At 35.4% G+C, this 17,955-nt stretch overlaps 1 protein-coding gene across 4 annotated transcripts in view; it reads right to left on the bottom strand.

The window, feature by feature from the left end:
- Window positions 1–17,955, bottom strand: part of SUGCT (succinyl-CoA:glutarate-CoA transferase) — a 315,880-nt gene that overhangs the window by 263,363 nt on the left and 34,562 nt on the right. For all 4 annotated transcript variants that reach the window (XM_066323055.1, XM_066323063.1, XM_066323071.1 and 1 more), the window contains exons 7-8: window positions 14,466–14,557; window positions 6,665–6,808 (exon numbers count right to left, since the gene is read on the bottom strand). In XM_066323055.1, coding sequence (XP_066179152.1) covers window positions 6,665–6,808; window positions 14,466–14,557 — 236 coding nt within the window. The remainder of the gene's footprint in view (window positions 1–6,664; window positions 6,809–14,465; window positions 14,558–17,955) is intronic.

Raw genomic sequence — 17,955 nt, forward strand, 5'->3', positions numbered from 1 at the left:
GTTCAGCAGAAAGGGACCTGGGGGTGCTCAGTATGAGCCAGCAGTGTGCCCAGGTGGCCAAGATCACTGTGAAGAACAGTGCGGCCAGCAGGAGCAGGGCAGTGATCACCCTCCTGCACTCAGCACTGGTGAGGCCACACCTCTAATGCTGTGTTCAGTTCTGGGCCTCTCACTTTAGAAAGGACATTGAGGTGCTGGAGCATGGCCAAAGAAGGCTTGTGAAAGGTCTGGAAAACGTGTCTTCTGGGGAACGGCTGAGAGAGCTGGGCTTGTTTATTCTCGAGAAGAGGGGGCTCAGGAGGGACCTCATTGTTGTCTGCAAGTACCTGAAAGGAGGCTGTAGTGAGGTGGGGGCCAGTCTCTTCTAGTGTGCCTGCAGTGAGAGGACCAGAGGACATTGCCTTAAGATGAGACAAGGGAGATTCAGATACTAGGAAAAAAAAATTCAGCGTTAGAGTGGTCAGGCTTTGGAATAGGTTGCCCAGGGAGATGGTGGAGTCACCACCTCTCGAGACATCTAAGAGATGTCTGGATGAGGATGATGTGGTTTAGTGGTTTAGCAGTTATAGTGGTAGTTCTGGTTTGACAACTGGACTTCATGATCTTAAGAATCTCCTTCAACCTTGATAATTCTATGACTTTTAGACAGTTTAATGGATATCTGTTTTATAAGTCCAAAACTTAAGTCTGAACACATTTTTTTAATAGCTTTCATTATAACATAATAAGTAACAAATTATGACTTTTGGCCTAATCACACGTCACTTCTCTGAAGAGTTTGCAATCTAACTGATTAGCCAAAATCAATACTGAATACAGAAACAATACTGTGCTGAATGCAAAGAGAAATTCTGGCAGCTTCACCAGGAAGAATTCAGGACCTCATCAGACTAAAGGAAGTCATTATTTGAAATGTGCTCCAGCATCATCCTTTACTTCACCTTTCTATTTAATAAATTATAATCTACAAAGAAATTTTAATGAGAGTTATCTGAAGTAATCGAAGTAAGCAGTGTTGAACCCTTAGTTAGAGTTATATTACCATACCCCAAAATGCCACACCTGTTACAGTTTATTAGATTTCCAGAGGTTCAATAGCACATACAAATCAGCTGTCTTGCTAACTTAAAATTTTCCATGACATAAAACTAAAACCTCTTCCATCAAGTTACAACCCTTTTACTTGTTATTTACATAAATAAATGCAGCAAAATTTGTTGAAAGGCTCTATCCTAATTTGATGAATTTATAGAATGACTTCCGAAAAATTCTATGAGTTGAGAGGGGCAGGTGAGCTTTTGGGGTACACTAAATGTGTTTATTCTGCTACTAGTTGCTTAATTCATTCTCCTTTCTTTTCATTTACCCAGGTTATCCTTGTCCTAATACTCATCATGATTCTGAAATCTGATCTGCTGGTAATAAACATCTTGATTGCATTTCCAAGATTACACCCTTATTTAAAGGTCACCTAAATTAAAAACTCATTAAAATATCTTCCTTTGTCTTCAAACTCTCTCCTCTACCCACTCCAGGCAGCCATTTTTATTTTTTTCAGTAATAAAGGGGCATACTTTTTCTATCTCCTTTCTAGCCCTTTTCTAATTAACAACAGAGGTAGATCAACACAGGAAAATGAAGCTGCAACTCATTCAGGTTTGGTTTCTTTAGCACAAGAACAAAAAGACACAGAATTTACAGTTAGGTAGCATTTAAAGAATAAATTCCCTAGCAATTCTCTGTTTACAGAGTAAAGAAAGCCTCTAAATAAAACCAAGATCCAGTTGGAGGACGTTCTACCAATGACTGCATAACTAATCATTAGAAATCACAACACACGTTCCACAGAGGCAAATATTAAATTGAGTTACTGTCATGTGTGTATGGTCTTCTGGTCTATTCAACCAAATTCTGGCTGCTTAAAATCCACAGGGATAAGTTCTGTTCTTAGTTATACAGCTGTCCTCAATGGAAATTGTCAAGAATACAGGCCAAGAAGTGTTTTTAGTGCAATATATGTTTAAAGAAATGTTCACATTAATTCAGATTTTGTTATTTTTCCATATGAGAGCTATACAGTGAAGGAGATGACATCTCCACACAGCATATGCTCAATTTTTTATTACAATGGAGATTAGGAATACTATGTTTTGCAAAGATGTTGCTTTATAAGCTTGTAAAAAAACCCACTTATTCAAACCATACCCAAAAACAAGACAACTGTGTAACAGTCCTCATAGCTGGCCTCCAAAATCACCAGAAGCAATAACTTCCAAAAACAATGATTTTTCTTTTGGTATTCAGTCAACTCATGACTCTCAGCAAGCAGAAAAGCAACAAGATACAGTCAAGACATCTGAGCAGTATTTAAGTTCCTAAATTCATATTTCCCCACAACTTACTGCTCATGGATTCTATGATGCCATGTATGTGCTACAGGCAGTATGCAACTGTTACCAGTTTCATCTATACTTAATAACTGCTAAAAGACATGCCATGAAAGCCCTGAAATACACAGAACTGAAAGCATCTTAAATAGGTAAGCCTTAAACAGAATCATCTTAGGAAAATGTGACGTAGAAACAAAAACTAATAGCTTCTAACCCCCATCATTCCCCCAGTAATCTGTTTAATAAAGCACAAAAATGAAATAAAGAAAATAATTTATACCAATTTTCTAGTATTTTCTAGAGTTACTTCAATATTTTAAGAAGATTAAGTGTTTGCTATGGCAAATACAAACTAAAACATAGTAAATAGAAGGACAGAATGTCTGATGACCAATCATATTATACAAACAATATTAATCACATTATCCTGTCTGTGGAATCTGGGAAAAAATATACTGCAAAATTGCAGAAATGTTAAATGTAAAATATTCTTGCAGATTTTTAATCCAAATGAAACCAACTTATTACAGTATTTGTTGGAGCCTGGTAGTAATTAAATACAGGAAGGATATTAAAACTTCCAAGAGATTTTTTAAGCCACAACAGAAGAAAAGGCACAATTGCATAATTGGAACCAAATCCAAACCCCACTTCCTTCTTATTTATCAGTATCATCTAAAGGACACCATTTAGCTGCTGAAAGGTCTGGAGCTTACAACTGTGAATCATCTAAAAGCCAAACATTTCAAAGGAATTGTACAACATGGGTTAAAAGTTTATAGATGAGAGATACAGAAAGTTTCTGCTCCCTGCAAAGCCACATCCTAGGAGTTACCATATCACTCATTCAAAAAAATCCTAGAATCCTATTTTGTCCTGGGGAAAGAAATCTTCTCTGGTACTAATAAGTGTTTAAAACACAGAATTTGAAATTAAGATACATATTTTAAGATATTCTAAAAGCAATGCTTTTCAGAGAACAGGATCTCACTTATAATTTGGTTCTATGCAGATCACAAAAGACAAAACTAACTTCCGAGTCAGTAAAATAGTTCTTTAAAAAGTTTCAGATCAGTTTTGTTGGCAGTTGAAATCGGTTCAATGCTCTTTGTTATTTGCAGTCTGTGCAGAAAACTAGTACCAAAAGCATTCTCTAGCCTTCCTCTCCACCAAAAAAAAAAAAAAAAATCAATCCTCTTGCATTTCTACAAGGCATGCAGAAAAGTCATAGCATAGACACTATCAGTTGGACATAGATAGGCCCACAGGATAGATGGACATTTAGATGTTTTCTGCTATAAAATAAATCAAGCAGTTTTCAAGATTTTCTAATTAACTGAGTGATTTAATCTAACCCCTGGGGTTTTTATTCCTTTCTGACATAGTCAAAGTCATCAACACTGAACAATGAAGACATTTGTATTGGCCAGGTTCACAGTTTTCAGTTCAGATGAAGGGACGAACAAAAGACCCAAGCACACAGCTATATTAGCTCAGTGCATGAAATGCTGGCAAAACCAAGAAGTTTCATATGAGATTCTGCCATCACAACACTATGAATAGGATGGTTGAGTACACATAGAAGATTCCTTTTTTCTCATTAAAAATCACTACACTTCAGTGAAACTCATGCTGAAGGAAGTTATTACTATGTGTTTGTTTCGTCTCCAGATCCTACCATAAATCAACACCAACAAGAGCCTAATAAACTGAAAGTCTAAAATTTTAGGTTCCTTATTTTTTTGGCAGCATCCATGAGAAACGTCAAAAAGTCCTTCTTTTAAACATTCATCACATGAGGAAAAGCTAGCCTTAGATACTTACTTGGGAGGTAAAACCAAGATCTCTTTGGAAACATGTATATTTAGATACCCAGATCATATAATAGTAATTCTCTAACTTCCTTTTAAAAAACACATTACCATCAAAATTGCAAGAGTAATTTATGTATTTACATTAATTTTCAGACTTGTACTACTCTTTCTTAGTAGAGACATTCACCCTTATACACTTATAAGTAACCACTAGTCTCACAAAGAAAAGAAAACAAACCAAGAAACTAGATTTTCTGAGAGAGACTCAAGTGCCACTTGCATTTTTTTCATTTTAACAGAACTTTTTAATGGGATTAATTTTTTTTTTTTTTTTTTTTTTTTTACTTTACAACCTCATCCATAAATGCTTCTTCCAATTTAATAGATGTTCCCATTACAGTCTTGAGACAACACCCTAAAATTAATTTGACTGATGCAACAGGGTCATCTAAAACAAAAGAGCTGTTTTTTAAATAACATCTTTTGTCAATACTCTGTTCTAATATACTTGATTATTTGAATTTCATTTACCCACCACTGAAGTAAATAGAAACACTTATTTTTCAATGAGAGTGTGCACGTTTATGGAATTACTTCTTCATAACTTTGAGATATATATAATTCAATAATGAGCAGGGAAGGGGTTAATGTTAAAAAAAAAAAAAAAAAAAAAAAAAAAAAAAAAAAAGGAAAAAAGCTAAAACCCACTAAGCTTTTCATTGACCATTTAGCACTGCTTCAACTAATGATGTAGAAGACAAACACCATGTCACATGCTTTTCCCACTAACATCTTTCCAGGGCTTCAATCTCTTCCTTGTGTATGCTAGTGAGTGGCCTAAAGGACAATAATGTGGAAGTTCAGATGGAAATTCTGCAATATAAGAATACATCTGTGTATAGACAAATCTACACTAATCAAGGAAAAAGGTTATAAAGGCAAATCATACTTTTAAGGCAAATAAGCTGAAATAAGACAGCTAATGAAACATCTAACTTCAACTCTTCTTGCTTTCAGTATTTGATAAAATACTGAATAATAACCAAGAAGACTTCACTAAAAAAAAAAAAAAAAAGCCCAAAAACCAGTGGAATAAGGAATTAAACACACACACACCCCTCCCAGATTTACCCTGGAAATTAACAAAAATTATCAGAAGTATTTTTATAAAATTAGAAATTAAAAAGATCGAGGAGCGGCTGCCATAATATATATCACTACAATACCTTAAACAGAACCCCCCTACGTCCATACACACACAAAATATTTAATAAGCAATTAATACACATTCAAAATATTTTTCTGAACTGCTTTTTCTAAACATTTTTCCAATACAGACACAACATTTGCAAATATATTTAAGTATAATTACATTCAGTTCTTACAAACATTTGTTCTGAAACAAATGAAAAGTTCTTTATTGATTTAAGCAAGGATTTCGCCTCCACTCTGATTTCAGTAGTTATTCAAACAAAAGCAGTAGGCACTAAAACAAGAGCAACCTCAACCATTAGTCCCGATCATTGTTATCATACAACGATTTAGGTGTCCAACTTCTTGCTCACACCTGGGCAAACTTTCGGCACAATGAGCACTGTCATTTCCCAACTGTACTGACAGGTATAGTGTGATGAAAAATATAATTGAATTAAGATGAAAACAATAGAGCACTGTAGTTGCTCTGATTAGGACCGCATACAATTTTGACGTAAACAAAAATTCCTTTGTACCATGTGCTCAATTGGTACCAGCAAGTACCTACATCAGCCAGACAATGTATCACCTCATCATATACAGCTCATATCAACGTCACTTGCTTTTTAGAAATTATAAATCTAATGCACCAATGGTGTTCAAATAGTCAAAGAAGAATTAAAGTTCTCATTATTTGTAGTATATGCTATTTCTTTCACAATCAAAACAACTTTGCCTTTAATGCCTAGGGAAAATGCTGCATCTTCAAGCTTACTTCATTCTTTAACTCCCAGACCCAAAAGGCAGACCTCCTGGATTACATTTCTTTGGAACTTGGGTGATCCTTTAATACTCGGGGTGATTTTGCACAAGTTATTCCATTGCTCTGGAATAATGTTACCCACTGCCAAAGCCTTCTTTTCAACATTGGTTTCACCACTTTGGCTTCTCTGTTTCCAATTACTCACTACAACTGTTACAATCTCGGTGATATTACAACTCAGTGATATTATAACTCTTGATTAACCTGTGTTTTCAAGGGACATGGCAGACCTTTGCAAAAAGTGAAAGCCAAACTTAGTGCAGTAATAACAACAACCATGTCATATAAAATGGTTGCTAACAGAGAGGTAGGTCAAGAGAATGATCACTAATGTCATTATTATTGTTGTCATTAGTTATACTAACTAATGCACATTTAAATGCAAATTTTATTCTAAGGTTCAAACATTTACACAACAGAAAGCAATATTTTACCACTCCTACCTGAGTTGACAAAAGATTGCAGTCAATGTGTAGTCCTTTTCCTGTCTTACACCTCTGAAGTAAGCCAGCCATAATTGCTCCATATGCATACAACCCAGTAGCAAGGTCTGTCATTGCTACTCCTGGTTTAACTGGCTCACCATCCTAATGAAAAAGAAAACACCCCAAAATGAAACAAGACAAAAAATAAACAAATTAAAATATTAAAATCAGGAAAATAAGCAGAGACAATACAGTTGTGCAGGGCTGGGATCTAACTGGCATGACATAGACATGGTGGGATTACTCCTGTGACTGGAGTGGAGGCTCTTTAGGAAGGACAGGCAAAGGAGACAAAGGAGGCAGTGTTTTCCTCTATGTCAGTGACCAGCTGGAGCACGTGGAGTTTCACTGGGGATGGATGAAGAGCTGACTGAGAGCACAGGGAGGACAATTGCAGTAACAATAACATAATCCTGCCACGTGCCCATCCAGGGAGACAGATTGGATGGGACCCTCGATAGATCGTAGTGGCCTCACAAGCACAAGCCCTGGCCCTCATCCTCATGGGGGCTTCAACCACCCCAACATCTGTTGGAGAGACAACAACATAGAACCACATGCTGTTGGAAATTATCAGGTCCAAGACCATCTAGGGAGCCTGAAGGTGTATAAGTCCATTGTACTTGAGGACACACATCTGCAGGACCCAAGGGATTTGGCAGTGGGAATGGCTAAGCCACTATCCATCATATTTGAGAAGTCATGGTAGTCCCAGGAAGTTCCCACTGACTGGAAAAAGGGAAACATAACTCTGATATTTTAAAAGGGAAAAAAAGAAGACAGAGGGAACTACGGGCCCACCAGTGTCTTCTTCCTATCCAGAAGAATAATGGAGCAGATTGGAAGCTGGAAGCTATGCTTAGGCACTCAGAATGTAAGCAGGTGATTTGTGACAGCCAACACAGCTTCATTATGGCAAATGTGGGCAAATTCCACCTGCCAAATTTAGTGGCCTTCTATGGTGGGGTTACAGCAGTACTAGATCTGGGAAGAGTGACTGACGTTATCTTAGACTTGTGCAAAGCATTTGACACCATCCCACATGAGATGCTTGTCTCTAAATTGGTCACTTGGTAGATAAAGAATTGGTTGGATGGTTGCACTCAGTTGCAGTTAGTGCAAGAAATTAGTATCCTTGAGCGTAGTGATGTATAAAAACTCCCACAGAAAACCAGGTGTTCTTGCAGCATGTACACAAAGCTGCCACATGCTGTAAATCATGAAGGATTTATCAGACAGTTTTTTTGTCCCTAATAACATAATGCTTCAACTCACCAGTGTAAAAATAAAAGAGATAATGTAAGAGACAAGAGAAGCTAGCAAAGACTGAATTTTATTATGTCTAGAAGCCAAAGGCCAAAAAAATTCCTACAGTACACTGACACAGGTGCCTGTTTAAAAGGCAGAACCGTTTTGCTTCATTCTTCTCACTCCCTTTTTCTCCCTCCTCACAGTCCCTCCCCAAGTCAAAACTCAGCTTTCTATTTTTCACTATACACACTCCAGGCTTCTAGTAAACAAATTTTTGTTTACACATGTAAATATTACACATGTAAATACATGCAAATTTGTGACCTTGTGACTGAAGTCACTGAAAAGTTGTTTGTTCAAATATCCTTTTTCTGTATGTCATCCCTTTTACAACATCAAGGGAAGAATATTCATGTTACTTCATGTGTTTCAGAACTTCTGTAATCATTGGCATGACATACATCCCCTCTGAAATCAACAGCAAAATGAACTTCTAATTTCAGCCCAGCTAGGCTTTTATAATAGTAGTTTCTCTGAAATATTCTCCATTTCCTACTCTGAAAAGTTTGGAGCCAGGTGATCAGACTATCACAGCAGTTCCTTATTTTGAAGTCTTAATTTTTGTTTGTTTGGTTTTTTAAAAGTTTTTAAGCTTTGAAGAAAAATAGCAGTGCAAAGCTAATAAGACTTCCAGAGTTCTGGCACCCAGTAAGCCTACTTAAAATCATTACAATTGATAAATAATAGCTATTTGTCAAGTGACCATAAATGTATTTAAACTAATTTAGAATAAATTCAATAAAATTGAATTTACAGAGTTATTTTAATTATCAATGTCTAAACTGTTAAATGTAATTATTGCAATAATAATCTTCTAAATAAGACTGCAAGAATTGTTTCCTGATAATTATTAAAAAAAAGTCCTAGCTTCATGCAAGAAAATCTTCACCATCATTTTTCTTTTGCATTCCAACAGGATTTACAAGTCTGCTATCAAGTCATATATATTATTATATTTTTTCTTTTAAAAATTTTATTATCAATTGCATTAATAGAGCAATTTTGAAATAAAAGACAGTAGGACAATATTTTCTACATAAGATCGAAAAGGCTGCTATTCTATTCATACCATGAAATTGGCGAAATATTACAAAATCTGTACAAAATATAATAACTTTAAAAAAAATTAGTCATGCAGCCTACATAATCATAGGATGATATGCAAACTACACAATATTAAGGTGAACACTGCTTTAGGAAGCAGTACTTTTTTGAAGAATCCCTTATTTCTTCCTTCTCCAGACTCTACACTAAGCTACTTCAGCTTCCCAGTAGAAAACACAACTCAAAGGTTGCATCTGTTTTCCACTCTCATTGTACCCAGCTTTGGGGAAAAACAGGAAAGTTCTATGCACAGGCCTACCAAGAAACCTAATTAGCCCATGAGAAAGTTTTTGCTCCTCAGAGCTACCACAGAGAAATAAACGAAAAAAACAAAAGAAACAAAACCTCCAAACAACAAACAAAAAACCCACACACACATCCCCAAAACACCCAACCAAAACAAAAAACCCCATCTCATATTATCTGCTGCAAGTAATCAGCATGTTAAATTGCTCTTTTTTTATTACAGCCACTTCATTACATTCACTGTGTTGAGAAGAAACCAAAGACCTGAGATTTTGCAAACGGATGTGCTGCAACTTTCTTAGTTTAAAAACACTTTCCCCTGTCTTCAGAGTGTCACCATTGAAGGAGAACACTACATGTTGAAGATAAAGAAAATTGGATTATTTTAATAGGTTGCCATATATGAATTGAATACCTTCCTCATCAAGGACTAAACTACCTAATGTTTAAAAGCAAACTCTTCTTTGCCTCAGTAAAAAGTTTATCATTATTTCTAAAAATACTTTCACAATTTCCTTTTACAGAACACTCCTATAAACTCCTAGCACTATACTGCTATATTAACAAGTTGTATGTGCTTTATTCTAACATTCCCCAGCCTATAATTCTGAACCAGTCCACACAACTACTGGCCATTCTTGGTCTTTCAACCAAGACTCATGACTAGCTGCCATGTCTCATAATTTAATCAGCTTTAATCAGCTCCTGTGCCATAAACCAGTCTTTCTGAGCGGGATGCACAGGTGTAAGTAATGTGAAATGGATTCATTCAGGCTTTCATCACTATCTCGCAAGAAATATGAAGCTGCTTTACATGAAGGATAAAGCTACACACACAGAGAAATACCTTCATTTAGACAGAGCTTCTGCCAGCATAGCAGTACTTTTGTGCAGCTAACATTGTACCAGTTACCTGGGCAAAGTAAGGATCTATACAGTATCTTTTATTCAAGCAAGTTATTTCAAAAGTGACAAACACCACCACCCCTTCCAGAAAAAAATTATATTCTGGCAGGAAGACCAAATGTAGCCCTAGCCAGGGAGAATGTGTCTTAAGCAAACAAAGCTGCCAACGAGCCTCAAGGGCTAGCTTGAACACAAAACTAGGCGCAGCATCAGGACTTGCCCTCTCCTCATTTGAAAGGATAAGGATCAGCAGAGCAGACCTTTTGTTTTTAAATCACTGTGCTTTGCTATTGCTCAATCTTATAGTTTACACTTTCATTCCTAATTCTTGCTGTTTGCTAAATTCCTTACAATTTGTCGACATATTCTGGCCCAGATACAGCCACATGTTCTCGAAGCTTCCTTTCCTGAGTTTTTTGCCTTTTGACATAATTTCTCTCCCTAAACTTACATCAATAATACAAAAATCATCCATTTCAAATGAAAATTGTTTTGAAATGACATGCTTAATAAAAGTATTCTAAGTCCAGTAGGCTCTACAGATGTGAAATAATTGCTGAAGCTAATATGAACCAGCAAGGCTGTATTTTTCAACAGCTCTGAGCTATATATACCATGCCTATTCTTTTGTAACAGTTTGTTTGGTACTAAACCAAAGAATGGCCTCTCGAGATTGCAGATTAAATGCTGTCTCATACTCAGTAAAACAATTTTTTTTTAACAAGGGAGAATACACCACTATAAAGGTACTTCAAATATTGAAGACCACGTGTAACATTCCACTAGGAGATGGAAGGGGATTTGTAACCAAATTGGACTTTATTTAATTAATTCCAAGTTATTGCCTTGGTGAGTCATAGAAATTCCCATCAAAGGGAAATTCATCTGGCACTGATATATCTGAATATATTAAGTAAAAGCTTTCTGTTCATCAAATATGAAACTTGAAAGTGGCGTTTAACCAGGAAATATCCATAAATTATGTTGTCCAGGACAATAAAAGCATCACCAGTGCAAACTCTGTCCTTTAGTGCATTTTAATTTATATAAAGAAAACCTGAATGTGTCCTGAAGCAACTACTTTCATTCAAAGTGGGTTTGTATTAGCATACACAAAACAGATTTTCCTCATAAACACATTAGAGTTTCAAATTTCACAGGTGTGATACTTCTGATACAGAAGTAATCAAGTACATTTTTAAGAGCTTGAATCACATGCAGGTTTCTATATACAAAAATATGATTTAAAGATACTACTTCTACTGGGTTTGTATAATCAGCAAAAACAACACTAGCACAAATGCAGCTGTTTGTGCCAAGAATTTCGCAATATTGGAGAAGTTATAGCTTAATTTCAAGGTTCAGAATACCACTCAGAAGCAAGTTATTACCATTAAGTGATACCAGGGGAAAAAAAAAAAAAAAGGCAAGCTGTTCTTTTTTTTCTTTTTTTTTCTTTTTTTTTCTTTTTTTTAATAGGCAGGAACATATACTGCTATTGGATTATACATTTTTGTATGTCAGATACAGGAGAAAATTTTAGAACCCTATTATTAAAACGCTTTCTAAGTAACTGCAAATATGCATACCTCAATATAAATATGTATACCTCAACATTAAACACCTCAGTCGTGTATGTAGATGCTTTTTTGCTGCTGTTCAGATTCATTACAATTTGTCTGCCATGTCACTTGCTGCCTCTAAGACCATCCTGCAAGAACATTCAAAGGGACATTTCTGAAGAACACTGTTCCACTGATAATGTTATGCTGATTATCTATAGCTACTGCAATTAAATACAGAACCAACACCATCTTTTATAACTTTTCCTTTTTTTCATTTCCAGTTTAAAAGTGTGGCCTTTTCTATTTTATTATTTTTAAAAAATCAGACCCTATTCTACCCATTCAAATGAACTTAATACTTTTAGCACATTAATTCCATGTTATGTAGTCAACAAATAATTTAAGCTTCATTTAAAACAAAAAACAGCATGAAAGATTAAAGTTCTTTTTTTCTTCTTTACTTTGGCCACTTTTCTACATGTCAACTGAAATAAGGTTTTCCACTTTTGTCCCAACTTATTTTTGTGAAATTTTTAATGCAATTTTGTCATATGAACATAAATGTAAAAAATTGAAGATTTTACTATTAATAAAACTTTGTTATTTTAAAGTAACTTTCAAACAAGCATACAATACAATTTTACAGCCACTTGGGTAAGTTTTTACTGGAACAACAAAGAGCATATTTGTTTATTTGGAGTCATTGACTACTTAAGTGTCTGAAACAATACTGTCCCTCTATACATCAAAAAATGGTTTTGAGAAACTGAGGAAATACTACGTAAAGAACTTCAAATAAAGAAAAATAAGCAAATCTTAGCATGTCTATTTTAATCAATGTGAAGGAGTAACTAAGTTTGAATGAATTGTTAGAAGCCCCCAGTGAAGAGACAAAGCTGTTTCTGACAGTGACTAAATGATTTTTATGATTACATTACCTCAAGTCTTGGTGAGGTGATGTGAACATCTGGTTTCCCAGTCTAGATCTTAACATAATCTTTTAATAAAATCCATCTTCAGAACAGCCACTGAGGACTACTACTTTCATAATATAACTTGCATGCAATTATTCAGTATAACAGTTATTTACTCTGGCATTCACATATCATTGAAAAGCTATACAAAAGTCCTGTGTTTATCAATCTTTCTATCTACTTTCCTTTATTCATGTTGTACTAACAACATCTGCCCCTTTCAAAGTTTTTTATACCCTTTTAATTTTGATTGGTATATTTTGAGGTGTGCATGAGTTTCTGGCATTGTATTGGAAGTATTAACTTCCATTTTATAGATACAATGTTGAATTTACTTACACTACAGTTACTGTGATCAGTCATTGCTTAGTGCATATGTGCATTGTATATTTGAAGGAAAGTGCTTGTAAGGACTGCACTCAATTTCATGTCTTCTCATGTTCTCAGATGGGACATCCTATGAGTACGTACCAATAACACAGCAGAAATGTACAGTCTCAGGGAACTAGGCACAAGATGTTTCAGTTTACTCAGTCCCAAAATGTTTGATTTTGGTTTTTTCCCCTAATAAAAAGGATAACTCTGGTAACAATATTTGTCAGAAGTACAAATGTCTGATGCTTGCCATTGTTCTCAGTAGAAAACAAGTTTATTGGCAGAATATCAACCCTACAATAGAGTTGTGTCCAGATCATGTGTGGTTAGCTTTCAACAACCTACTCAAACATGAACAGCTGACACTTAGTACAGAAACTTTATCAATTCCTTATTTATCTAGAACATGGAGAGTACCCTACTTGCAAGATCTGCACTGCTGCTTCCAGAGTACCAGGAGCACCACCACAGAACAGTATCTAGCATTTATAATGCATAGAACAGTCTTGTAACACGACCTCACGTAAAAGGAACATTTGGGGACCACATTGTCTGCATCTGTAGGTGACTCAGGACAGCTTCATTAAATGCTTATTTCACCAGCCTTCTTCTGAGGTGAAGACATATATTCTGAGTACCTCTAGGATCCAGATATTAAACTACTGTTATGCTTCCTGCACTGCCACTACTACCAAAGACCTTAGGTGTCAGTAGGAATAGGCAGTACATAAATCTTTTCCAGAAATGCATGGCATCTGTCTGCCTATTTGCAGGCAGAATGACAGAAAAGCATCCAGTTTTTGTCAGATTTATCTAGATTGGTTCACAATTCCTGCTTTTACAAAGGGAATATCAATATCCAAGCATCAGTGAGATTTCACACTCATAGGTATGGTTCTATCATCCACCTGTCAACAACGTGTCTACTACAGGCTCTTGAAGTGACTACAAGTCACTTAAGTCTACACTCTTAAGTGACTACAAGTGGCCATTAACAGTTTAGCATCATTGCCAATTTATTCACAGGAGATTCAGGATTTTTTTTTTATTCTTTAATTTTCTGTTTCTTGAGCACTTTTCTTCATGTGCCTGGAGTGACATACCTGAAGTATATAAGTACTATTATTTTCTTTGATTCCCAGAGATGAGGCCTCTTGTTGGAATCCAAGGAGGATTTGCATAAAAAATGTGTTAGCATAGGCTGACTTGTTCCGTGCAGCAGCCAGCTTTGGTATACAGCACAAAGGTTCTATGAAATTTGTAAGTTGTGCACTATACCTCATGCCCTGTGATATGCATGAGACCAGAAACAGCAGCAGCAATGGAATCATATCCACCTCTCTGAACCACTGGACCAGTCTGACCATAACCTAAAAGAGAAACAGAACAATTAGTAATTCAATCAAGCACAAGTACAGCATAAACTATTATTGCTCCTCAGCTTTTGTTAACAAACTGTCCAGATTGTACAACCAGTGAATTCTATTATATTCTATTTATTCCTGCACATTTTTAAGAGTTAAGGATTTCAGCTTATCCTCTGTAGGTTGAGGATGTGTTTGATCTTAATTCTAGACAGACTTGTATCCCTTTTGGATAAATATTCCTTTTTAATTCACTGTATCAGCTGAGATTGAACTCATTTCAGAGAATCTACAGTTATCTCTACAGGTTTACAACTGCTGTCCAACAGGGCCCATCTCGCCTGTGTTATCTCCACTCTGCCATAAGGACACCTTGAATACCCCAAACTCCCAAATAATAAAAGCATGACACCGTGGTTTGGATACATGAATTGTTCCCCCCTCATTTCTGTTACTTTATTCTGTATCTAAACAGAGCTACCTTCAAAACAAAACACTGTTTACAAGAAATGGCAAGGCTTTAGCAAGTACCTACAATCTGTTTGCCAAGAGTTAGCAGCAATAAAATCCAAAATACTGCAAATTTTTACTGAACTACCTAAATACACTGTTCATTTGTATAATTAACTTAAAATAAACAACTGTAGCCAGAAGGATGATGTCTTACTTTTCTTTGCTATAGTCATCATGTTCTTAAAACAACAAACACAAATCTTCCAACTGAGAAGGTCTTGTACAAGCAGCTGTGGAGGTCACTGGAACCAGTGACCACTATCACAAAGGGTTAGCAGTCAACAGGGAAGGAGCAACATATTTGATTGATGGTTTCTATTATTTCTAATAATATCAGAGCCCTCAATAATCATATTTAAGCCCTTGTTCTCAAAGAGGAAGTCCATTTGAAGCTATTCTCATGCTCTCTTTTCTGATAGCTCTAAGAGAAATCCCTTGGAGCAGTTACAAGATTTTTGTCACAGACAAGATTCCTTTAACTTTAATTTAACTGTAGTTTTAAAACAGCATTTCTGTTTAATTCTTATCTGTGAGGACAGTATTAGAATTACATAATATCAATATATACTGCAAGGTAAAAATTCCTGAATCTCCTAGATTCTTTTTCATAATCTGCCTGGGAAAATCTTTATATACAGACAGTCTCTTCAGTAGTCATGACAGTCTAAACATTGGCTTTGTAAATTAAAGGAGACAATTAAAAATCATATTTCATCGAGGTAATCTACCTCGGTTCCTCCACTTGGACTGATGCTGTTATGTGCATAATTCATAAATTACTCCTATGTGTACAGCATGAGAGGATTATGATGACTGAAAATCAGAGTTAAAGCACTTTGTTACTCCAATTGATAAATCATACCAAGCAAGACAATATCTACTTACCACACATATTTCCCCATTATACCACAAATTATGTCAATTGCCTGATCTTTTTCTGGAAACATGAGATCCATGTTGTGCAAAGCTGTGGAGGAACTCAACTTCTACACTCAGTGTCCCAGGGAATATCAGAATACTACAGCCAATTCACTGACTTTGTCACTGTAGCTTCGAAACAAACAACTTGCAAGAAAAGAGTCAACGCTTTTCTAATGGTCAAATCTGTGTTACTACTCACCAGAGATAAGAAAAAACCTACCAGTTTGCCTGGCTTTATTTGAAATCTGACAACAGCCAACTTTGAGATCCTAGAGAATTCAAGGCATTTCCTCTCATATTTACACTCTTAAGTTTGCAGCAAAGAACAGTGTATTCAAATATAAGAGGACTAGCAAATAAAATATACTGGATCCTCCCAAAAATGTTCCAAAGAGCTCTAACTAGGCATATATCATTATCTCATTGGAATGAACTGTAGAATTAAAACCAGTTAAGAGTGTGGGGCCACTTCAAAAACAAAATCTTGCTCAATAAAAAAAAGTACTCAAAACAACTTTAATTGAATAGTGGAAAGCATATTGAAGTAAGTGAGAACTACGTACTGGCCTCAATTACTAACAAAGAAAAGACATCTCAACACATCTACTCACACAAATGTTTTCATGAACACCAAACATCTGAAAATTAAACATTCAGTATGTAGACAGAACAACGGTACAACACTTTGCAATACTCTTCTGGTAAGGCCAAACATCCATTTCCCAAACACTGAATTCAGGCAACAAGATCAGCATTTTCCTAGAGGAGTTTCATGAATAAAACTTTTAAACTCCTTTTCACACATTATAACAGCCAGGTTTCAAAATAAAAGGCATTATTAACCAGAAAGCTCTGGTTAAGTTTATAACTTGTATGGAGTGTTTAATTACTCTTCATAGGTCACAATAGATTAAAAAGAAAAAAATACATAATTCTGCTTTTGATCTGAATTCTGAGTGGACAAAGACTGTGTGGGAACAAAATCTGTTGTCACTGGAAATCTGCCCCAGGAACTATGTATATACAAGATTCCTGTAGGAAAAAGTAGAGTTAAATGAGAAATAGCTATTGCTAAAAATGACAGATCTCATTATCCAGACAAAAACTAATGGTTCATGGTCAATGGAGCAACCAAGTGCAGATATTCTAGAAACAACTATGAACACAAACACAAAAAGCTTGAAGAAGAGTCAAGAGAAAATATCCAGCTTGGCATAGAATTTTTACAATAACTGTAATATATACACATATACACATGTGTACATATATATAAAATAACCCCCTGAAGATAAAAATGCCACCTAAAGATTATGTTTGTCTGAATATCCTGTGTTCTCTAATAATTAATTCAGTGTGAAAAGTGTAGATTTGCGATTACACCCTCAAACCTAAATACAGGCTCCTGTTAAATAAAATGTAGCTGGTGGTTTAAAGTTTAGATACAATGAAAAATACTTTATGGTAAAAAGATAAGGCCAGTTGAATACAGAGAGAATAGATTTAACAGTGATGGTCTTGGAAGGTAAGATAAGGCAGCTGATTACACTCCTGCTCCCCTTTAGTGGAGCTTATCACCATCTCCAATGATACAAGTTACATTTAAATATTCAACAAGTCAACATTTAAATAGTCTCTATCAGCAAAGAATTTATTTTAGATCCTTAAGTACAGTGTAGGTATTTTTATTTTGGGGAACAGATTTCAGAGAGATAAAAGAATTTAAATTTTAATTTAATAAAACCGAGTTTTTTCTAAATCATTTCAGCTTGACAGGCAGCATCCTATATTCTAAATCTCATCATGTAAAGTTTTAGATTTGTATAAAACAGAATCTGCAAGGAACAAAAGAAAGTTGCACCATACTAAAACCCTATCCAACTCCCAAAATCCCCATTCTATACCTTGCAGTAGGCAGACATGATTTCTTTCTCATACCTTTCACATCCTCACGTGTCTAGAATTCAAAATCA

This window comes from Sylvia atricapilla, chromosome 1 (genome assembly GCF_009819655.1).
Source record: "Sylvia atricapilla isolate bSylAtr1 chromosome 1, bSylAtr1.pri, whole genome shotgun sequence".
Classification (NCBI taxonomy): domain Eukaryota; kingdom Metazoa; phylum Chordata; class Aves; order Passeriformes; family Sylviidae; genus Sylvia; species Sylvia atricapilla.